Here is a 25,299-nt window from a genome sequence, read left to right on the forward strand (position 1 = left end):
TATGTGACTAACCCACTAAAATGTCTCTCGGGAATGTGAGAGCATCTGCTGATACTATGGTGATGCCATATACAGTGGACACAGGCAGGTCCTTCCTTCTTAACATCTGTTCCAGAATCCAAATAAGGCCACAGAAGATACAGAAATAAGCTGCCCGGCTGTAGACAACAATCTGATTGTGTCCCTGGAAAACATCAAGAGGGGACAGAAATTAAGCAGAGAAACCTCGAATCGTCTACTTGGAAAAAACGTGGATACTAAACAACCAGCGAAAATGTATCTTCACACTTTTAGAACACAGTATGTTCCACTTAGACTCACATGTGTTGGCGAGGCTGCATCAGGTTGCACACTGTAATACAAACAATTTGTTTCAAGCGTTATTAATGTGACTAACTGATACAGTCGATGACTGACAGAGAAATGTTTCCATCAGTAATGTGTCAGATAAGAAGTACTTAGCTAAAGTGAAATGGGCGGGGCAGTTAAATGGACGGGGCAGTGAAATGGGCGGGGCAGTGAAATGGGCAGGGCAGTGAAATGGGCAGGGCAGTGAAGCCTGGGCAGCGAGACCCTGGGTCTCGACCCCGCCCTGTGCAACTGGGTACTGGACTTCCTGACGGGCCGCCCCCAGGTGGTAAGGGTAGGCAACAACATCTCCACCCCGCTGATCCTCAACACTGGATCAGCGGGGTGATCCTCAACACTGGGGCCCCACAAGGGTGCGTTCTGAGCCCTCTCCTGTACTCCCTGTTCACCCACGACTGCATGGCCACGCACGCCTCCAACTCAATCATCAAGTTTGCGGACGACACAACAGTGGTAGGCTTGATTACCAACAACGACGAGACGGCCTACAGGGAGGAGGTGATGGCCCTTGGAGTGTGGTGTCAGGAAAATAACCTCACACTCAGCGTCAACAAAACTAAGGAGATGATTGTGGACTTCAGGAAACAGCAGAGGGAACACCCCCCTATCCACATCGATGGAACAGTAGTTGAGAGGGTAGCAAGTTTTAAGTTCCTCGGCATACACTTCACAGACAAACTGAATTGGTCCACTCACACAGACAGCATCGTGAAGAAGGCGCAGCAGCGCCTCTTCAACCTCAGGAGGCTGAAGAAATTTGGCTTGTCACCAAAAGCACTCACAAACTTCTACAGATGCACAATCGAGAGCATCCTGGCGGGTTGTATCACGGCCTGGTACGGCAACTGCTCCACCCACAACCGTAAGGCTCTCCAGAGGGTAGTGAGGTCTGCACAACGCATCACCGGGGGCAAACTACCTGCCCTCCAGGACACCTACACCACCCGATGTTACAGGAAGGCCATAAACATCATCAAGGACATCAACCACCCGAGCCACTGCCTGTTCACCCCGCTATCATCCAGATGGCGAGGTCAGTACAGGTGCATCAAAGCTGGGACCGAGAGACTGAAAAACAGCTTCTATCTCAAGGCCATCAGACTGTTAAACAGCCACCACTAACATTGAGTGGCTGCTGCCAACACACTGACACTGACACGGACTCAACTCCAGCCACTTTAATAATGGGAATTGATGGGAAATGATGTAAATATATCACTAGCCACTTTAAACAATGCTACCTTATATAATGTTACATACCCTACATTATTCATCTCATATGCATATGTATATACTGTACTCTATATCATCGACTGCATCCTTATGTAATACATGTATCACTAGCCACTTTAACTATGCCACTTTGTTTACATACTCATCTCATATGTATATACTGTACTCGATACCATCTACTGTATCTTGCCTATGCTGCTCTGTACCATCACTCATTCATATATCTTTATGTACATATTCTTTATCCCCTTACACTGTGTATAAGACAGTAGTTTTGGAATTGTTAGATGATTACTTGTTGGTTATTATTGCATTGTCGGAACTAGAAGCACAAGCATTTCGCTACACTCGCATTAACATCTGCTAACCATGTGTATGTGACAAATACAATTTGATTTGATTTGATTTTGATTTGAAAGTATGTGGTAGGGCAGTGACAATGGCATGGTCTTCTCACACCCTATCACCGATCTGAATTCTGTCAACACAGATAAACAATAATTACAATTGATTAGGCCTTATCCCTTGTTACAAAAATAGATACCTTCCTTACCTTTAACAACGAGTACTGGCAGCTAGCGATGACCACGCAGAACTGGAAAACCCAGATGTCTTTGAAGCAACCGTGGTTGAGCAGGATAAACCCCAGGAAGGCCACCAGGAAGGCCAAGAACACAGCCACTATGTTCTCCACCACATCTTGGTTCCTCAAGGCAAAAATCTAAGTAAAGTCTCCGTCAACAAGTTGATCAATCGCTGAGACACGGAAAAGGAAAGATAGAATAGGGGCCTTTACTCTTACCTGTCCAATAGCGCCAACAAGGTCAGCCGGTCATACAAGATGTTCACCCACTTCCCAGGAAAAAGCTTAAGCTTGTAGTACAGCTTAGGAGAGGGCTTTTCCTGTGTGGAGGTCTCTGACGACTCACCGATCGAGTCCTCCTCCTGTCAGAGGTGCAGTTCAGGTTGCAGTGTAAAAGAGATCTCAATAACACTTTAATGTAATCTTTAGTCATAAGGGTTACATAACATTGACATAGATTAAACTGTCATGACTGTTTGTTTCAGCTTATGACAACTGACTACACACTGTCAAGGCACAGATCATGTTTAGATCAGTTCTCATACAGCTACAACATTTCAGTAATAATCATCAGTGCATTTCACCCAATGTATTTCCTGTCTATCAATCAACTTTCAGCAATGTGCAGCTGGCATTATATCCCTTAACGGCCATCCGATAACTCAAACGCGTTTGCATGTTCTGTGAATCATATACTGTGAATTAGCTGCTGAGAGGGACGGTGAGCTATGTGATGTCTGAGCCAGGCAGACAGATCGTGTTCTGCTCACAGAGTCACTATAGTGTAGGATACCCCAACTGGAGGCACGCGGGTTTCAAGCAATTTGAAATGATTATTGTTTTAGTAAAATATTAGATCTGTTTGGGCTTCTTGCGGTCAATTTGCAGTCTATAAATTATTTGTAATTATGTTGTGGCGTGCTGACCATCTGCTCAAGAAACAATCAGCCCGTGGCTGAATCCCAGCTATAGTGTGATGAATGGCCAGCACTCTGATTTGCAGTGCTGAGTCAGACCACTGCTTGGCCTTGGCTGTCTGCACCCACTGTCTGGGACGAATAGTGGTTTATGGGTGGAGTGGGGAGAGGGGGGGGAGTGAAGGGTTGGAGGATGGGTAACGTCACTTGGAAAATTGTGTAAGGGGGAAGGGGAGGAGGAATGGGTGGAGGGGAAGAAGGGAGGGGGAGAAAGGGGTGTGGTCACCTGAAAGATTTCGGGGTGCGTTCTCCGAGGCTGGAGCCTGTGTGCAGGGATGATGCAGCGCTGGAAGGGGCAGTCTGTGTGTGGGCCCGCCAGCTCGTCCTGGTACTCCGAGTTGGAGGAAGTGGACAGGAGATCACTGGGTACACGACAAGGACGACATGTAAAGGCAAATGAAGTTTTAAAAGTCCATATTATGGCAAGAACAGGAAAGGAAGACCCAGAGTTACCTCTGCTGCAGAGGATAAGTTCATTACAGTTAACTGCACCTCGTGTTGCAGTACAAAAATAAATGTTTCGCAGAGTTCAAGTAACAAACACATCTCAAAATCAACTGTTCAGAGGAGACCGCATGAATCAGGCCTTCATGGTCGAATTGCTGTATAGAAATGAGTACTAAAGGACAACAATAATAAGAAGAGACTTGCTTGGGCCAAGAAACACGAGCAATGGACATTAGACTGGTGGAAAGTATTGAGAAGGTGGTGTGATGATGTGGGGGTGTTTTGATGGTGACACCATCTCTGATTTATTTAGAATTGAAGGCACTTAACCAGAATGGCTACAGCACTCTGCAGCAATACACCATCCCATCTGGTTTGCACTTAGTGGGCCTATCATTTGTTTTTCAACAGAACAATGACCAAAATCAAACCTCCAGGCTGTGTAAGGGCTATTTGACAGAGGAAAGTGATGGAGTGCTGCATCAGATGACTTGGCCTCACCCGACCTCAACCCAATTGAGATGGATTGGGATGAGTTGGACCGCAGAGTGAAGGAAAATCAGCTAACAAGTGCTCAGCACTTGTGGGAACTCCTTCAATACAGTTGGAAAAGCATTTCAGGTGACTACCTCATGAAGCTGGTTGAGAGAATGCCAAGAGTGTGCAAAGCCTTCATCAAGGCAAAGGGTGGCTACTTTGAAGAATCTAAAATCTAAAATATATTTTAATTTGTGAATCACTTGTTTGGTTGCTACATGATTCCAAATGTGTTATTTCATAGTTTTGATGTCTCACTATTATTCTACAATGTAGAAAATAGTAAAAATAAAGAAAAACCCTTGAATGAGTAGGTGTCTCCAAACTTTTCACTGGTAATATATATACAAAGTAAAATAATAAAATAAAATGTTGTCACATGCGTCGAATATAACAGGTGTAGACTTTACCATTAAATGCTTACTTACAAGCCCTTAACCAACAATGCAGTTCAAGAAATAGAGTGAAGAAAATATTTACTAAATATCCTAAAGTAAAAATAAAATAAAAAGTAAGATAATAAAATAACAATACCAAAGCTAGATACAGGGGGGGTACAGGTACCGAGTCAATGTGGTACAGGTCCAGGTTAGTCCAGGTAATATGTACATGTAGGTAGGGGTAAAGTGACTATGCATAGATAATAAACAGTGAGTAGCAGCAGTGTAAAACCTAAGGGAGAGGGGGTGTCAATGTAAATAGTCCATTTGATTAATTGTTCAGCAGTCTTGTGGCTTGGGGGTAGAAGCTGTTAAGGAGCTATCATGACTTCTACCGAAGTCGAAGCCTATCCTTGTTCGGGGGGTGCTCGGCGGTCGACGTCACCGGTCTTCATTGATCCATTTTTCATTTTCCATTGGTTTTGTCTTGTCTTCCTACACACCTGGTTTAAATCCCATGCATTACCTGTTGTGTATTTAACCCTCTGTTTCCCCTCATGTCTTTGTCAGAGATTGTTTGTTATTCAGTGTTGTGTTGGTTTTTGTATTGGTCTGCGACGGGTCCTCGTACCCACTTTATTTATTGTTACATTTAGTGTTTGGAGTATGTTTCTTTTATTTGTTATTAAATACTCCATTTCACTCAGTTTGATTCTCCTGCGCCTGACATCCCTGCCACCTATACACACGACTATGACAGGAGCCTTTTGGGCCTTGACGGTACCGCTTGCTGTGCGGTACCCGAGAGAACACTCTATGACTTGGGTGACTGGAGTCTTTGACAAGTCACCCAAATCCCATGAGATATGCCTACAATATATAATTGTACGTATGCCGTTTTGAAGCCATTTGTATGTATGAATGACTGGGTTCAACTCCAGGTACAGTATGTCAAATAAAATTGTATCTGTCACATGCTTCATAAACAACAGTTGTAGACTAGTGAAATGCTTACTTATGGGTCCTTTTCCAATAATGCATTTTTATTTTATTTTGTACTTTTACCACTTTTTTTCTCTCCAATTGGTAGTTAGGGTCTTGTCCCATCGCTGCAACTCCCCTACGGACTTGGGAAAGGCGAAGGTCGAGAACCAATCGTCCTTCGAAACACGACCGCATGTCATGCCTTGGTCATTGTATTTTGTGTTTTTGTTATATGTTTGGGTTGGCCAGGGTGTGACATGGGTTTATATGTTGTTTTTCATATTGGGGTTTGTAGTATTTGGGATCGCGGCTGATTAGGGGTGTTGTATAGGCTTGGCTGCCTGAGGCGATTCTCAATCAGTCAGGTGATTCTCGTTGTCTCTGATTGGGAACCGTATTTAGGCAGCCTGAGTTTCGCTTTGTATTTCGTGGGTGATTGTTCCTGTCTTTGTGTATTATTCACCAGATAGGCTGTAATTAGTTTCACGTTCCGTTTGTTGTTTTCGTCTTTCAGTTATTTCATGTACCGCGATTCTTTCATTAAAGTCATGAGTAACCAACACACTGCATTTCTGTCCGACTCTCTTCTTTCAACAGACGAACGCCGTTACACCGCAGTGCTTCTTGACACACTGCTCACTTAACCCAGAAGCCAGCCGCACCAATGTGTCGGTGGAAACACCTTCCAGCTGGCAACCGAAATCAGCTTGCAGGCACCCGACCAGTCACAAGGAGTCGCTAGAGGGACAAGGAAATTTCGCCCCCTTATGTGTCTCTGGAAACGTCCGGTTGTGACACAGCCTGGGATCAAACCCGGGTCTGTAGTGACGTCTTTAAGCACTGCGATGCAGTATCTTGGACCACTGTGTCACTCGGGAGGCCCCCAACAATGCATGGTTAAGATAAAGATATAAAATAGAAATGTGCACGAGGAATAAATACACAGTGAATAATGAATAATTGAGGTAGCTATGTACATTTACATACATTTAAGTCATTTAGCAGACGCTCTTATCCAGAGCGACTTACAAATTGGTGCATTCACCTTATGACATCCAGTGGGACAGTCACTTAACAATAGTGCATCTAAAACTTAGGGGGGTGGGGTGAGAGGGATTACTTAACCTATCCTAGGTATTCCTTAAAGAGGTGGGGTTTCAGGTGTCTCCGGAAGGTGGTGATTGACTCCGCTGTCCTGGCGTCGTGAGGGAGTTTGTTCCACCATTGGGGGGCCAGGGCAGCGAACAGTTTTGACTGGGCTGAGCGGGAGCTGTACTTCCTCAGTGGTAGGGAGGCGAGCAGGCCAGAGGTGGATGAACGCAGTGCCCTTGTTTGGGTGTAGGGCCTGATCAGAGCCTGGAGGTACTGAGGTGCCGTTCCCCTCACAGCTCCGTAGGCAAGCACCATGGTCTTGTAGCGGATGCGAGCTTCAACTGGAAGCCAGTGGAGAGAACGGAGGAGCGGGGTGACGTGAGAGAACTTGGGAAGGTTGAACACCAGACGGGCTGCGGCGTTCTGGATGAGTTGAAGGGGTTTAATGGCACAGGCAGGGAGCCCAGCCAACAGCGAGTTGCAGTAATCCAGACGGGAGATGACAAGTGCCTGGATTAGGACCTGCGCCGCTTCCTGTGTGAGGCAGGGTCGTACTCTGCGGATGTTGTAGAGCATGAACCTACAGGAACGGGCCACCGCCTTGATGTTAGTTGAGAACGACAGGGTGTTGTCCAGGATCACGCCAAGGTTCTTGGCGCTCTGGGAGGAGGACACAATGGAGTTGTCGACCGTGATGGCGAGATCATGGAACGGGCAGTCCTTCCCCGGGAGGAAGAGCAGCTCCGTCTTGCCGAGGTTCAGCTTGAGGTGGTGATCCGTCATCCACACTGATATGTCTGCCAGACATGCAGAGATGCGATTCGCCACCTGGTCATCAGAAGGGGGAAAGGAGAAGATTAATTGTGTGTCGTCTGCATAGCAATGATAAGAGAGACCATGTGAGGTTATGACAGAGCCAAGTGACTTGGTGTATAGCGAGAATAGGAGAGGGCCAAGAACAGAGCCCTGGGGGACACCAGTGGTGAGAGCGCGTGGTGAGGAGACAGATTCTCGCCACGCCACCTGGTAGGAGCGACCTGTCAGGTAGGACGCAATCCAAGCGTGGGCCGCGCCGGAGATGCCCAACTCGGAGAGGGTGGAGAGGAGGATCTGATGGTTCACAGTATCGAAGGCAGCCGATAGATCTAGAAGGATGAGAGCAGAGGAGAGAGAGTTAGCTTTAGCAGTGCGGAGCGCCTCCGTGATACAGAGGAGAGCAGTCTCAGTTGAATGACTAGTCTTGAAACCTGACTGATTTGGATCAAGAAGGTCATTCAGAGAGAGATAGCGGGAGAGCTGGCCAAGGACGGCACGTTCAAGAGTTTTGGAGAGAAAAGAAAGAAGGGATACTGGTCTGTAATTGTTGACATCGGAGGGATCGAGTGTAGGTTTTTTCAGAAGGGGTGCAACTCTCGCTCTCTTGAAGACGGAAGGGACGTAGCCAACGGTCAGGGATGAGTTGATGAGCGAGGTGAGGTAAGGGAGAAGGTCTCCGGAAATGGTCTGGAGAAGAGAGGAGGGGATAGGGTCAAGCGGGCAGGTTGTTGGGCGGCCGGCCGTCACAAGACGCGAGATTTCATCTGGAGAGAGAGGGGAGAAAGAGGTCAGAGCACAGGGTAGGGCAGTGTGAGCAGAACCAGCGGTGTCGTTTGACTTAGCAAACGAGGATCGGATGTCGTCGACCTTCTTTTCAAAATGGTTGACGAAGTCATCTGCAGAGAGGGAGGAGGGGGGAGGGGGCGGAGGATTCAGGAGGGAGGAGAAGGTGGCAAAGAGCTTCCTAGGGTTAGAGGCAGATGCTTGGAATTTAGCGTGGTAGAAAGTGGCTTTAGCAGCAGAGACAGAGGAGGAAAATGTAGAGAGGAGGGAGTGAAAGGATGCCAGGTCCGCAGGGAGGCGAGTTTTCCTCCATTTCCGCTCGGCTGCCCGGAGCCCTGTTCTGTGAGCTCGCAATGAGTCATCGAGCCACGGAGCGGGAGGGGAGGACCGAGCCGGCCTGGAGGATAGGGGACATAGAGAGTCAAGGGATGCAGAGAGGGAGGAGAGGAGGGTTGAGGAGGCAGAATCAGGAGATAGGTGGGAGAAGGTTTGAGCGGAGGGAAGAGATGATAGGATGGAAGAGGAGAGAGTAGCGGGGGAGAGAGAGCGAAGGTTGGGACGGCGCGATACCATCCGAGTAGGGGCAGTGTGGGAGGTGTTGGATGAGAGCGAGAGGGAAAAGGATACAAGGCAGTGGTCGGAGACTTGGAGGGGAGTTGCAGTGAGGTTAGTGGAAGAACAGCATCTAGTAAAGATGAGGTCGAGCGTATTGCCTGCCTTGTGAGTAGGGGGGAAGGTGAGAGGGTGAGGTCAAAAGAGGAGAGGAGTGGAAAGAAGGAGGCAGAGAGGAAAGAGTCAAAGGTAGACGTGGGGAGGTTAAAGTCGCCCAGAACTGTGAGAGGTGAGCCGTCCTCAGGAAAGGAGCTTATCAAGGCATCAAGCTCATTGATGAACTCTCCGAGGGAACCTGGAGGGCGATAAATGATAAGGATGTTAAGCTTGAAAGGGCTAGTAACTGTGACAGCATGGAATTCAAAGGAGGCGATAGACAGATGGGTAAGGGGAGAAAGAGAGAATGACCACTTGGGAGAGATGAGGATCCCGGTGCCACCACCCCGCTGACCAGATGCTCTCGGGGTGTGCGAGAACACGTGGGCGGACGAAGAGAGAGCAGTAGGAGTAGCAGTGTTGTCTGTGGTGATCCATGTTTCCGTCAGTGCCAAGAAGTCGAGGGACTGGAGGGAGGCATAGGCTGAGATGAACTCTGCCTTGTTGACCGCAGATTGGCAGTTCCAGAGGCTACCGGAGACCTGGAACTCCACGTGGGTCGTGCGCGCTGGGACCACCAGAGTAGGGTGGCCGCGGCCACGCGGTGAGGAGCGTTTGTATGGTCTGTGCAGAGAGGAGAGAACAGGGATAAACAGACACATAGTTGACAGGCTACAGAAGAGGCTACGCTAATGCAAAGGAGATTGGAATGACAAGTGGACTACACGTCTCGAATGTTCAGAAAGTTAAGCTACGTAGCAAGAATCTTATTGACTAAAATGATTAAAATGATACAGTACTGCTGAAGTAGGCCAGCTGGCAGTGGGTGCGTTGTTGACACTACACTAATCAAGTCATTCCGTTGAGTGTAATAGTTTCTGCAGTGTTGCTATTCGGGGGCTAGCAGGCTAGCTAGCAGTGTTGTTTACGTTACGTTGCGTTAAAAGAACGACAATAGATGGCTAGCGAACCTAGAAAATCGCTCTAGACTACACAATTATCTTTGATACAAAGACGGCTATGTAGCTAGCTAAGTAGCTAGCTACGATCAAACAAATCAAACCGTTGTATTGTAATGAAATGAAGTGAAAATGTGATACAACCTGTGAATGCGACCGGGTAGTTGAGTTCTATACAGAAGACGTTGGCTAGCGTTGGCTAGCTGTTGGCTAGCTAGCAGAGTCACCTACGTTAAGGACGACAAATAGCTGGCTAGCTAACCTCGGTAAATTAAGATAATCACTCTAAGACTACACACTCTAAACCTAAACAACACAATTATCTTGGATACGATGATACGATGATACGAAGACAGCAAAGACAGCTATGTAGGTAGCTAACACTAAACTAATCAAGTCGTTCAGTTGAGTGTAAAAGTTTCTCAGTGCAGCTAATCAGTGGACGTTAGCTAGCTGGCTAGTGAAGACTACGTTAGGACGGCGAAATACGATAATTACGCAATTATCTTTGATACAAAGACGGCTATGTAGCTAGCTGAGAAGAAATTGCTAAGATAAGACAAATCAAACCGTTGTGATATAATGAAATATAATGAAAAAGTTATACTACCCGTTGGAGCGACGTGCAGATGCGACCACTCGCTCCAACCGGAACCGGAAACGTATGGGTAGAGGTAAAATGGCTAATAATAGATAATAGAGAGTAGCAGTAGCATATGTGATGAGTGGGAATGTGTCTGTGAGTGTGTGCGTGTGCGTGAGTATGGCGTCAGTATGCATGTCTGCACATGCTATGCACGTGTGGGCATATGTAGTGTATGTTGGGGTGTCAGTGTAACTATGTGTGAGTGTGTGGGTAGAGTCCAGTGTGTGTTAATAGAGGCAGTACAAGAGAGAGAGTGCAAAAAAGTTCAATGCAGGTAGTCCGGGTATCCATTTGATTAGCTATTTAGCAATCTTGTTTAGTAGTCTTATGGCTTGGGGGTAGAAGCTGTTCAGGGTCCGGTTGGTTCCAGACTTGGTGCACTGGTAATGCTTGCTGTGCAGTAGTGGAGAGAACAGTCTATGGGAAATAGTCTTTGCTGTGCAGTAGTGGAGAGAACAGTCTATGGGAAATAGTCTATGGCTAGGGTGGCTGGAGTCTTTGACATTTGACACTTTGGGCCTTCCTCTGACATCATCTGGTGTAGAGGTCTTGGATGGCAGGGAGCTTGGCCCCAGTGATGGGGCGGCAGGGTAGCCTAATGGTTAGAGCGTTGGCCTAGTAAAGGTTGCAAGTTCTTATCCCCGAGCTGACAAGGTACAAATCTGTCTTCTGCCCCTGAACAGGCAGTTAACCCACTGTTCCTAGGCCGTCATTGAAAATAAGAATTTGTTCTTAACTGACTTGCCTCGTTCTTAACTGACTTGCCTGACTTGCCTCGTTAAATGAAGGTAAAATAAAAATGTACTGGGCCGTACTCACCACCCTCTGTGGCGCCTTGTGGATAGGTGCCTTGCAGTTGCCGCACCAAGCGGTGATGCAGCCAGTCAAGATGCTCTCAATGGTGCAGCTATAGAATTTATAGAATATCTGAGGGCCCATGGCAAATATTTTCGGGGAAGAGGAACTGACGTGCCCTCTTCACAACTGTGTGGGTGTACAGTGTATGCGGACCATGTAAATTCCTTAGTGATGTTGACACCGAGGAACTTGAAGCTCTCAATCCGCTCCACTACAGCCCCATCGACGTGGATGGGGACGTGCTCTCCCCTCCATTTCCTGTTGTCAACGATCAGGTCCTTTGTTTTGCTGATGTTGAGGGAGAGGTTGTCCTGGCACCACACTGCCTCATCGCCGTCGGTGATCAGTCCTACCACCGCAGTGTTGTCAGCAAATGTGTGCCACAGGCCTGTGTTAGCTTTGGTCATTTTTGGTGGTTATAAAACACTAATATATAACTACTTGACATTCAACTATTTTTTTTTATAAGGCTATTATAACCAACTAAGCTATTTCAAGTCTTAGCCATATTCTTTAAAACCCACTAAAAAAGTCGTACTGGGCCTAAAAAGTACATGCAATTGTTGAAAAATATGGTCTAAAAGGGTTAATAAATGGGCCTAGACAGTTAATTACTGACCTAAATTATAGGCCAATTAATGTAGGCTAGTTTATGAATCATTAATAAACAGTTATTACTCGTTGGTTTATGATGTGATTGTCGTGTTGGTGCTTGTCAAAATAATGAGTTTACGCATGACTGCACTGTAATTCATTATTAGCCTACTATTGCTATCATCGATAATATTGCATAATTTTCCATCACAGCGCGCCCTCTTCTGCACACGGAGGCTACTCTCCCAACTGCTCCTCCTCGTTTTCCTATAGGGACAGGCATGTCACGTCAGGCTAAATTCACCAATCTGCGTGTAGAACAGAACAGCTCTAGCAGCGTTCGCAAACTTCCCAGGACCAGCCAGACGCTGAATAGTGTGTCAAGACAGTTCGAATGAGTCTAGTTGGAGCGATGGCGGTGCCGTACGGGTTGTTTTGAGGGAAGTTGCTGAAACGTTTGATATCTTTCGGATCCTAGCGAATCATTTCAACGCAACAAAACGTTCCATTGTTTGTTACACGACAAGACATTAGCAGAATGTATGCTCCAAATGTTCAAGTGTCAGTGCAGTCAATGGGCTGATCTAACGTTAGCTAGCTACTATAGTAGTATAGCGAATGGGTTAGCCAGCCAGCTAAAGGTTTTAGAGAGCGATTCAACTAACGTTAGCTAAACTTGCCAGCTAAAAGCTAACTGAAAACTTAGTTTGGCAATAGCATAGTTACCAACAATAATATAGCTAATCCTGATGTTCGTGTATGTTTCTGGTGTTTAACCCAAGTTTATTTCGATAATGTGACTGCAGGTACTGTTTTGGCACTTGATAAACGTCAGCCTGAAAATTCAGGAGCTAACGTTTGCACGTTCAGCTATGCCCTTTTTTGCTAGCTATTAAATTAGGTAGCTGCTAACGTTAGCACATTTAGTTATGCACTTTTTGCTAGCTATTAAGTTAAGTAGATGTAATGGGCTTATTTTTCACTCTGTCCGTGTTGGGACTGGGTAAACATTCATGTACACTTTCTGATAAGTAGCTCGTTAGCTACATAAATATGCATTGTTTTTTCCAACTAGCGTAACTTTATCAAAAGTTGACCCACAAAGAAACTCCCTGTGGCAACGCGGAGAGATGAAAGTAGCAAACGCGTTTTACCAGGACTTTGGAATACAATGCTGGAACCGTCTTGCCCATTTGTGATATCGTTCTGAACGATTCACGATCATTCCAGTTAGAGGTCCTTTGATCGTTTGCTTTTTCGTCAACAGTTTGCACCCTATATGGTACGGCTACAGCCACCGAGAAATGGATGTTTCCAAGGGCGGCGGTTTCCCAAACGGTGAGGGGCAACCGAAAGACACGGGAGAGCATGCCTGGACAGATTCCCCCACTGCAAGAGCTTGGGCTCATTCCGCTCCCCTGTCCCGTTCGCTGTGGACGGCAGTGTTTGACTATGGAAGTACTGGAGAAGACGAACTTAGTCTGCGGCGGGGGGACGTTGTTGAGGTCCTCTCGAAGGATGCTGCCATCTCGGGAGATGAAGGATGGTGGACGGGTAAAATTAACCAGCGACTCGGGATTTTCCCTGCAAATTATGTTACCTATCAACCTGCCATTTACAGACTTCCAGGCGGTAGCACGGTAGGGGTGAGGGAGCGTCCGAGTACTCCCATCCAAATAGATTTTAACGAACTCGTTTTAGAGGAAATAATCGGTGTCGGGGGATTTGGTAAAGTTTACCGAGGGACATGGAAAGACCAAGAAGTCGCTGTGAAGGCAGCGCGACAGGATCCTGACGAAGACATCACTGCAACTTCGGATGGTGTTAAGCAAGAGGCCAAGCTCTTCTCTATGCTACAACATCCCAATATAATAAAACTCGAAGGTGTTTGTCTTGAGGAGCCAAACCTGTGCTTGGTGATGGAATATGCTCGTGGAGGGACTCTTACCCGGGCTTTGACTGGTCGGAGGATACCCCCACACATTCTTGTCAACTGGGCTGTTCAAATCGCCAGGGGCATGCACTACCTACACGAGGAGGCTGTTGTGCCTATTATTCACCGCGACCTGAAATCCTGCAACAGTAAGAAACATATTAATATTACCATCTGCTAAAAATAACCTTGCATCACTTTTAGAACAGATTAAAACAGAGCATGGCCATAGGTGCACTTGTTTCCAAAAATGCACCTGTGCATGCACTTATTACCTTTGAGCACACCCCTCTTGAAACAGTGTGAAGGATGCCGGATCTGGAATGGTCCACAATGTCCTCTACCAACTAAAAAATAATCCTAAAGCTTATGAATACACTTTTACTATTACTAAACTAATGCATGAGGATACAGTTGATATTCTACACAACTGAAACATCCATCACTAAGTAATGTGTTCTGCACATTGGGTAAGCTGCCATATATTAGCCTAGAAATCTAGTGCAGGATAGTGGGTTCAATTCCCGGGACTACCCATATATAAAACGTATGCACCTATGACTAAGTTGCTTTCAACGGAAGCGTCTACTAAATGGCATCTATTATATGACATTGCATGTTGTTGATAGGCCCACTAGCAACTGAGTGAGGTTGGCATTTGAAGGAATGATTAAGAGCGAGGGCTTCTCTGCCATGAATTTCCCTGTTTAAACTATCACTGAAACCCTCTTGGGCTAGCCTCACATTAGTGATATGCTAAATCACAATTATGATCATATTCATCAGTCACCTGGCCCAGTGGTATGTTGAAAGAGAACTACTTCATTTAACTAGGCAAGTCAGTTAAGAACAAATTCTTATTTTCAATGATGGCCTAGGAACAGTGGGTTAACTACCTTGTTCAGGGGCAGAACAACTTTTTTGTCCGGAAATCTTATCCCTTGTCAGCTCTGGGATTCGATCTTGCAAATTTCGGTTAGTAGTCCAACGCTCTAACCACTAGGCTACTTGCTGCCTAGGTATGGTTGACATATCTGTCCCATCTTGCCTGTTTGCGTGACAGTACATTTAAGTTAAAGTTTGCAAAGCAGTAATGTTTGACATTTTGGGAAGTGCAGATTCAATTTTGAGAAGTGCAGATTCATTGTGACTGCGATGAAATTGCACCATCTGCATTCCGTTCCTTTCCACAGTCATTCAGCACAGACAACATTCCCTCTTTCAATTCTGTTGTTTTTCGGTCACCCGTATAGACTCCAGAGGCCTGTACAAGCAGCTGAGACTGAGCTCTCTCCTCCATCTGTTTGTCGGTCTGTTTGGCATGTGGCTGATCCCCACAAACACAGATCCCCTTCAGGGCATGTGAAAACCAGGCAGGACCCTAGAGAAGGATCTGTGTATGCAGGGGGGACCCTCGAAAGGATGTGAAATAAGGTCTATGTTTGCTCAGCTGGGTTCCCTAACCCCCACCACCCTGAAATGTTGCCTCAAATATAGCCCTTACTTTACTAAACACTCAACTTCAAACCATGTCATCAGTGTAGGCTATGTGTTCCTAAATTTCCCAAAGCATCTCATATTAGGCCTATATGGCCCATGTGGAAATCAAACCCACAATGCCGGTGTTGCAAGAACCAACCGAATGGGCCACTGGAAAAAATCCTGACGATATTAGAACTGAAACATGCTACAGTTAACCTTTAGGTCTGTTTCAATAGGTGATAAGATTTCCGGACTCAAATTTTTATGTGGCGTTGTTTACTTTTTGATACTGCCTTGGAGTCGTCCCTCTGAATAATGCATGAGAAGGTTTCAGAGTGGACAATGACTGTGGCTACATACTTCAAAATGTGACCTCTGTGTTGTGTGAAACATGATTTTGGCGACTGTCTGTTATCTGGTGTGTCTCATCAGGCTCTGCTTTCACCGAAGGTGAACCTTGTTCGACAATCCATCTGGCTGCATTTTATTTTTCACCAGGGAATCGTTCACATGTCTACATAATCACTGTCAGATGGGGGTGTGGGCTAACCAAACAAACCCAGCATATTTTTATTGAACAGGGTAATTCCATGGTAAGTTTCCCCCCCTCCTCACTATATAATGTATGCCAAATAAAACCATTAATTTCAAAGTTTAACAAACCATGCAACTCTATGTACAAGGACTACTTTGAACAATTCACACAGAATATTTCTCAAAAACACATTTACTGGTAGAACTGTGGAGGTGCAATGTGTGGTAACAGAATTATGGTCAAATCTCCCTCTGTTTTTTTTATGCGACCACTCGTTCCAAAAACAGTTAAATATTAAGATTGAAAGATGTCTGCAGAAAGAATGGGGTGTCAGCTATGACCTGACACCTTGAGTTAGAAATGATGTTTTTTGGTTATTGAACTACAGTAGGTGAAGTGGATTTATATCCGGTAACATAATTAGAGTAACTGCACTGCTAACACAATGTAGTGTGTTTTATTTTTCCACATTATTGTGTCAAATAACACTTGTAGCTGACTTTAATTGGAAAATATAAATAACTTTTTTTTTTTTAGGTGCGCACTGAATTCACTGACCTCCCCCACCCACCGGGAACTATACACTTTCTCTTGTTTCATACTTTTAAACCAGTTACTCAGGACACCAGCCACAAATAAGGCAGCCTAAAGGGCAATTCATCTGTGGGATATCATTGTGAAGGTGTCTCTGGAGCATGCATTGTGAGAGGAGGGCTAATGCAGTGCACAAACTTTCACAACTGACGGACTACCTATTATACCTTCAGAAGTGATCAACCCACCATTGACTTAGTGTAGTATAACACACACTGATTTGGTCAATGATTATCTTAAGGGAATATCAAAAAGTCAGTGAAATTGTGTCTTTGTGTTCCCTAATCTTTTAATACCTTGCGGTCGAAGGAGGAATGCTGCTAATGAGGGGCAAAAGCTTAACATAAGTTTGCACAATGGAGTGGTCAAGCACTAGTTGCTAGGTGACGGCAGCCACAAGAATGCCCAGACTCCTGGGTCTGAAAGGCTTATTTTGATTATATTTAATCTCCACAACAGCTGCAACTCTCTATTTTTATTTTAACACAATAGCTTGTTCCTTCCTGCTGATTGGAGCTGTAGAGTAGGGAGGTACTGTAGGTGGAAGCAATGTTCATTTGACAGACAGGGCACAGCACATTGAGACGTGGCCTCTTGCCAGCCCCCCTAACACTTTCATTTTGTAGTTTCGGCTACAGAGATGTGAAGGTTAAAGAATTTCAAGATTCTCGCTCCAGAAGGCATGCACTTGAAATGAAACCAGGGAACCATAGTGTCCTGTTGGAAGTCACAGTGCTATCCTGTGGATCCAAGTCATGGTCTCACGTTTACACCCCAACCGATAAAATGGGTACTGAAAATATATAGGCCCATTCAGAGGAGGGCATAACCATAGATTGCAAGGCAACTTTTTTTGTCCCTTCATTGAAATGAACCACATTAATGCGTAGTTAGCCTACTACAGGCGTATTCTGAAAGGAGAACTGGAAATGCTTTGAATATTAGTTTTATTATGGCCACTTTAGGAACTGCCTATTGTCAGGCACCTTGCATAGCCCAACAGTTGGTGAAAACCTGACTGACTCAACCCAGTATTCTGTCTACAAATGAGGCATTATCACCTTGAGCTGGTACTTTTACGGCTAACCTTTTGTATATAGTGTGGTAGAAACACAAGATTAAGTGAAGGGAAATGGAGATGCGCTTAAACTGCTGTATTTTATAGGCTCATTAAACCAGTGAAACATGTTTGAAATGGAATAGGCCTTGTTTCTTCCTAGAAGCTTGTTTTGGATATTGCACCACTGGGGCGTATTTGTTTTAATCTAAGTGAAGGTAGATGCTATGTCTGTTATAGTATAATGTTTATCTACTACAAATAACAACAGACGACACACTGCCATAGCTCTCCACAATATTGTTGCTGTTCTGTTCTGCTCTAGTGATTCTGTTACATTACCCTCCTCCAGATGTAGCCTATTTGTTACATTACCCTCCACCAGATGTAACCTATTTGCTACACTACCCTCCACCAGATGTAGCATATTTGTTATATTACCCTCCACCAGATGTAGCCTTTTTTCTACATTACCCTTCCCACAGAAATAACCTGTTTGCTACATTGCCCTTCCCCACAGATGTAACCCATTTGCTACATTACCCCCACCGGATATAGCCCGTTTGCTACATTACCCTCCACCAGATGTAGCCTGTTTGAGTTTAATTGTCACCCTCCCATTTGGCAAGTTCGTGACTGTGACCTGGCAGTAGAGTCAAGCCTGCCCACAAGACCGTATCTACTGTAGGCTCTATTCTGGAGTAGATTATTATTAAATATCAACACTAAAGACATGGGAACGTTTAAGGGCTCCCCTGTAAAAATGAAATATGTGTTTTTAGTCTTTGGATAATGGCTTTTTGTTACTTTGTCCAATTTGGCTATGGTGTTGATATGGAGTAGTGATGCACCAATATTACATTTTTGTCCGATATCCGATATTTTCCTTGCCCAAAAAAATATACCAATAAGCGACATACAATTTTTTTATTGGCCTTTTACAGTTAAATAGGTAACACACACATGGATGCAGCGGTCAAAGGCACTGCATCTCAGTGCAAGAGGTGTCACTACAGTCCCTGGTTCGAATCCAGGCTGTATCACATCCGGCCTAGATTGGGAGGACCATAGGGCAGCGCTCAATAGGCGCAGGGTCTTCCGGTTTTGGCTGTAATTTTAAATAAGAATTTGTTCTTCGCTGACTTGCCTAGTTAATTAAAGGTTATACACACACACCACACTGACCAAGAAGTTATTTTGTTGGCATTTACGTATGTCCCCATTACCAGTAAAACATAATCAAAACCTATTTCTTTCACTTACATGCTGTGCTGTTTTGTTTTTCATTTGTTTGGTTGTTTCATTCTCAACCAGGATTTCTCATACTATGGGACACGGTTTGGGTCTTTGCGTGTCAAATAACACTATTTGACGTGTCAAATAAGCTTGTTGGCCAATCAGGACCTGAATATGACTGTGCATCACATAATAATTGAACGCGTTCATACATTTTTTACGTAGTTATTACACATTGATTACACTTTCACTCGTATTTCATATGTCACAATGATTAATCGATACATATGCTATGAACTGGTAAAGTTGTCTCGCTCACATACCGTGGTGGTCATCAAAAATAGCTAGCTAGCTCATCGTTGCAAATGATGTTCTTCCACAAAAACATAGCAAAACGACATCTGTTTCAGTAGCTATAGTTAGCTAACTATATAGTTACGTGTCATCTAAAATAACTCAACTTTCTTATTTGATTAATGGTGGTCGGATCCATCTGTGAAGCTAGCCACAATAAGGATTAGCCACAATAGTGGACTTTGCGGTTAGCCTTTAAAATAAAATAATGTCATTGACAGTGATACAAATGAATACACATAGTAGAATTGTGCGATAATTGAATAGATCATGCTAAACGAGGTTGGAATGTTGTTATATAAAATCAACAAAATACAATAATTTGTTAATTTGACAAATCTGTTAATCACACTGGATGTATTTTACTTTAGAATTGCACTGGGGGCTTTCTTACAGTGCCTTGCAAAATTATTAATCCCCCTTGGTGTTTTTCCTTTTGTTGCATTACAACCTGTAATTGAAATTGATTTTTATTTGGATTTGATGTAATGGGCATACACAAAATAGTCCAAATTGGTGAAGTGAAATAAAAATTAAAAACTTGTTTCAAAATATTCAAATAAATGGAAAAGTGGTGCATGCATAATTATTCATCCCCTTTGCTATGAAGCCTCTAAATAAGATCTGGCAAAAATTACCTTCAGAAGTCACATAATTAGTTAGATTGCACACAGGTGAACTTTAGTTAAGTGTCACATGATCTGTCACATAATCTCATAATATATACATACACCTGTTCTGAAAGGCCCCAGAGTTTGCAACACCACTAAGCAAGGGGCACCATGAAAACCAAGTAGATCTCCAAACAGGTCAGGGACAAAGTTGTGGAGAAGTACGGATCAAGGTTGGGTTATAAAAAAATATCTGAAACTTTGAACATCCCACGGAGCACCGTTTAAATCCATTATTAAAAATGCAACTAATATGGCACCACAACAAACCTGCCAAGAGAGGGCTGCCCACCAAAATTCGGACCAGGCAAGGAGGGCATTAATCAAAGAGACCAAAGATAAACCTGAAGGAGCTGCAAAGCTCCACAGCGAAGATTGGTGTATTTGTCCATAGAACCACTTTAAGCCATACGTTCCACAGAGCTGGGCTTTACGGGAGAGTAAAAAAGAAAAAGGGACTGAGAAACTGGTCAGAATTGAAGGAATGGTGGATGGTGCTAAATACAGGTAAATTCTAGACTGGAAACCTGTTTCAGTCTTCCAGAGATTTGAGACTGGGACAGAGGTTCACCCTCCAGCAGGACAATGACCCTAAGCATACTGCTAAAGCAACACTTGTGTGGTTTAAGGAAAAACATTTAAATATCTTGGAATGGCCTAGTCAAAGCCCAGACCTCAATCCAATTGAGAATCTGTAGTATGACTTAAAGATTGCTGTACACAAGCGGGAACCCATCCAACTTGAAGGAGCTGGGGCAGCCTCGCCTTGAAGAATGGCCAAAAATCCCAGTGGCTAGATGTGCCAAGCTTATAGAGACATACCCCAAGAGACTTGCAGCTGTAATTGCTGCAAAAGGTGGCTCTACAAAGTATTGACTTTGGGGGGTGAAATAGATATGCACGCTCAAGTTCTGTTTTATTGTCTTGTTTCTTGTTCATTTTAAAATAAAAAAATATTTGTCATCTTCAAAGTGGTAGGCATGTTGTGTAAATCAATGATACACAACCCCCAAAAATCAAATTGAATTCCAGGTTGTAAGGCAACATAATAGGAAAAATGCAAAGAGGGTGAATACTTTTGCAAGCCACTGTATGGATTGTGGATCAATGACATGGGGTATCAGTCTTCTCAGTTTGCATCTTAATGTGGGAAAAAAAACTATTTGCATGTTCTTCACAAAGAGGGCAACAGATGCTACTGAGCCAGATGTCTATGTGTCAGGGGAGAAGCTCCAGGTGGTATCTGATTTTAAGTACCTTGGCATCATACTTGATTCCAACCTCTCTTTTAAAAAGCACGTGAAAAAGGTGATTCAGATAACCATATTCAACCTAGATAATTTCCGATTTATACGAAATTGAGTACAGAGGTAGCAAAACTGTACTTCAAATCTATGATACTCCCCCACTTAACATACTGCTTGACTAGTTGGGCCCAAGCTTGCTGTACAACATTAAAACCTATTCAGTCTGTCTCCAAACAGGCTCTCAAATTGCTTGATAGGAAGCCCAATAGCCATCATCACTGTTAAATCCTCAGAAAGCATGAGCTCCTGAGTTGGGAAACTCTTGTGCAATACACCGACGCATGTCTTGTATTCAAGATCCTGAATGGCCTGGCTCCCCCTCAGTATTTTTGTTAAACAGAAAACCCAAACATCTGGCAGTAGATCCGCAAGGTCTGCCATGAGAAGTGACTGTATAGTTCCCTTAAGGATAAGCACCTTTAGTAAATCCGCTTTTTCTGTGAGAGCTTCCCATGTCTGGAATACACTGCCATCAGACACACATAACTGCACCACATATCACAATTTCACAAAGCGTATCAATACATGGCTAAAGGTAAATCATATTTGTGATCATAATCCCTAGCTGTGTATTGCCACTTTCCATGTTGTCTGTTGTCTGTAGCTTGTGAGGTGTGGAAACACTTTGTTGCTTTTATGAATTTTGTCTGTTTATGAATGTTGCTCTGTCTGTATGCTACGTCTTGCTTGTCCTATGTTGCTCTGTCTGTATGCTATGTCTTGCTTGTCCTATGTTGCTCTGCGTGTGCTCACTGCTCAATGATTGTCTATATTGTAATTATTTTTAATAACCTGCCCAGGGACTGCGGTTGAAAATTAGCCGGCTGGCTAAAACCAGCACTTTTACTGAAACGTTGATTAATGTGCACTGTCCCTGTAAAAATAAAATAAACTCAAACTCATTATCTAGTCGAAATATGGCTTGATTCCACCAATTGAAACCTTCTGCATCACTTTCAAAGAGGTACTTTTATTTTAAAGGCAAACCGCAAATTCCACTATTGTGCCTAATCCTTATTGTGGCTAGCTTCACAACACATTACCCAGTCTGGTCGAGCCTCACTAGCCAGATGAAGCTAGCTGGCTGCTCATAACATTAGCTTTGGGCAACAGGGTTAATTAGCTGGCTAGCTATTTATTTCTATGAACTGAAGTTCAATTTCCTAGCTAATACTTACTCACAAAGATTCCTACATCTTTGCTAAGAATAATGAAAATGACTGCAGTTTCTGCTGGTCATTGTTTTCAGGCTGGTTGTATTGGTGCTAGCTAGGTACCAAGCTAAAGCTAGCTACTCCAGAAGTTGCGGTCGAAAAAATAATGCTATATTACCAACTCGGTATTGTAAACACATCGTTCGTGGCCGGTGTTCGCTTCTTTGCAGACTTTTTTGTTCAGCTTTGACAGTGATACTGATCGTAGTGGTGGAGTTTGGCTTGCACGTGCAAATTCAGAACACACAACATTCTATAATAGAACTGTGTTATTTGACGTGTCAAATTAAAAGCTTAACTAACATGTCAAATAGTGTTATTTGAGTCATCAAATAGTGTTATTTCACATGTATCTTTTTTGACATTCCATAGTATGTTGTGAAGCTAATAGCAGAGACGCTGTTACTGTGTAACTCCGGTAGGACAACATGTGTACCGGTGCTCGACCAGTCGGCGAAAGCCAGCATCACCCACAACAGAGAACGGTTGAAAGTCAAGGGCAATGAATTCCATTATCTTGGCATTAATGGATTTCGCCTTTGAGTTGTCTCGCTGAAATGTTCTTAATCTTTCAAGTGACTGCTCGAAATGTTGACTGCTCGGTCCACACAGCCGACATTGTGGACTAGGTTAGGAATGATGTGTTGCAAGTTTCGCGCAAAATATTACGTGGCGTCATCATGTCATGTACCTATGTTATATGGTGGTCTAAGGCATTGCATCTCAGCACATGAGACGTCACTACAGACACCCTGGTTTGAATCCAGGCTGTATCACAACCGGCCGTGATTGGGAGTCCCATATTGCGGCGCACAATTGGCCCAGTGGCCAGTGTAGGCCGTCATTGCAAATAAGAATTAGTTCTTAAAACCTTTCTGGCGCAGGCGTTCCGCTAACGACCCACCTTGACAACCTCCGGTGAAATTGCAGAGTGCCAAATTCAAAATATAGAAATAGGAGTGTTACACATCGGCTTAAAGATGAACTTCTTGTTAATCCAGCCGCTTTGTCAGATTTCAAAAAGGCTTTACGGCGAAAGCATACCATGTGATTATCTGAGGACAGCGCACTGCTTACAAACATTTTACACCTTCAGTAAAGGAATTAAAAAGTCAGAAATAGCGATAAAATTAATCACTTACCTTTGAATATCTATAAATAAATGTTTGTTTTGTTCGATAAAGTCCCTCTTTATATCCCAAAAACTCAGTTTTGTTGGCGCGTTTTGTTCAGTAATCCAGTGGCTCAAAGGCGGACAAAACACGCAGACGAATACGTCCTAGTAGTACAGGTAAAGTTCGTCTAAACATGTCAAACGATGTTTATAATTAATCCTCAGGTTGTCAATTGTCTAAATAATTGATCATATTTGAACCGGACAATAGCGTATTCAATGGAAAGGAAAAACAACGAAGGGCGCTCACTCGCGCAAACCAGCACTGCATGATTTTACAGTCCACTGACAGAAAGGTCTCATTCTTCTTCATTTTTCAGAAAACAAGCCTGAAGCAATGTCTAAAGACTATTGACATCTAGTGGAAGCCATAGGAACTGCAATCTGGGTCCTAACACATAGATATTCTATAGGCATTCAATTGAAAACTACCCACATCAAAAACATCCCACTTCCTAGATGTATTTTCCTCAGGTTTTCGCCTGCCATATCAGTTTTGATATACTCAGACATTATTTTAACAGTTTTGGAAACTTGAGAGTGTTTTCTATCAGTTATATGCATATCTTAGCATCTGGGCCTGAGTAACAGGCAGATTACTTCTCATCCAGACGTCGAATAAAGTATAGGTATGCACGTCAGCTTTGACATTGGTTTTGCACATCGGCATTAAACTAAACATCGGTTCCGATACCGATGTTGGAATCTTTAGCTAATAACGGACGATTCCAACATGTCCACCGATATATTGTGCTTCCCTAATTGTTAGCATTGTTAAGTATCTTGCTAGCCGTATTGAATTCTCCGTTAGCTAGCCAGGGAAATGTTGAGCAACATTAGCCAACTTAATTGATCAAATAATTGAGTTCATGGTGTGAAAATTAGCAGGCTAATAAAGTCAGACAGCTAACGTTAACGTTACAACATCCGACGAGCTGACGTTTGTAACATAACCAATTTTCTGAAGACATCCTCTTCCCTCATGTGGTACCCTTCCTGCAGGCTCATCCTGACCAAACCCTCCAGCATGACAATGCCACCAGCCATACTGCTCGTTATGTGCTTGATTTCCTGCAAGACAGGAATGTCATTGTTCTGCCATGGCCAGTGAAGAGCCCGGATCTCAATCCTGTTGATCACATCTGGGACCTGTTGGATCGGCGGGTGAGGGCTAGGGCCATTCCCCCCCAGAAATATCTGGGAACTTGCAGGTGCCTTGGTGGAAGAGTGGGGTAACATCTCACAGCAAGAACGGGCAAGTCTGGTGCAGTCCATGAGGAGGAGATGGACTGCAGTACTTAATGCAGCTGGGGGCCACACCAGATACTGACTGTTACTTTTGATTTAGACCGCCCCCATTTCGTCAGGGAATTATTATTCAATTTCTGTTAGTCACATGTCTGTGGACCTTGTTCAGTTTATGTCTCAGTTGTTGAATCTAGTTATTTTCATGCAAATATTTACACAGTTGACAGTGAAAGGATGTTTCTTTCTTTGCTGAGTTTACATGTACAGATTACCTCAACTAGCCTCTTCCCCTGCACACTGACTCGGTACCGGTGCCCCTTGTATATAGCCTCGTTATTGTGTTACTTTTAATTGTTACTTTTTATTTTAGCCTACTTGGTAAATATTTTCTTATTCTTGAACTGCACTGTTGGTTAAGGGCTTTTAAGTAAGCATTTCACGGTTATGTCTACACTTGTATTCGGCGCATGTGGCAAATAAAGTTTGATTTGATTTGCACAATCTATAAATTCAAGCTCTGTGAAGTTG

General features: G+C 44.0%; 1 protein-coding gene and 1 long non-coding RNA gene across 4 annotated transcripts in view; one reads left to right on the forward strand and one right to left on the reverse strand.

The window, feature by feature from the left end:
- Positions 1 to 2,418: 2,418 nt before the first annotated feature.
- Positions 2,419 to 14,042, reverse strand: LOC124038623. Its single transcript, XR_006839383.1, has 3 exons — positions 13,915 to 14,042; positions 3,389 to 3,524; positions 2,419 to 2,547 (listed from the first exon to the last, which is right to left on the reverse strand). It is a non-coding gene; the product is annotated as an uncharacterized LOC124038623 (long non-coding RNA).
- LOC124038621 (mitogen-activated protein kinase kinase kinase 21-like) overlaps positions 12,289 to 25,299 on the forward strand; it is a 31,633-nt gene continuing 18,622 nt past the window's right edge. For 2 of the 3 annotated variants that reach the window (XM_046354690.1, XM_046354692.1), the window contains exon 1: positions 12,289 to 14,048. In XM_046354690.1, the coding sequence (XP_046210646.1) occupies positions 13,271 to 14,048 (778 nt within the window). In that variant the 5' untranslated portion in view covers positions 12,289 to 13,270. The remainder of the gene's footprint in view (positions 14,049 to 25,299) is intronic. The other variant, XM_046354691.1, reaches the window with a different exon arrangement.

Source organism: Oncorhynchus gorbuscha, linkage group LG06 (genome assembly GCF_021184085.1).
Source record: "Oncorhynchus gorbuscha isolate QuinsamMale2020 ecotype Even-year linkage group LG06, OgorEven_v1.0, whole genome shotgun sequence".
NCBI classification, from domain to species: domain Eukaryota; kingdom Metazoa; phylum Chordata; class Actinopteri; order Salmoniformes; family Salmonidae; genus Oncorhynchus; species Oncorhynchus gorbuscha.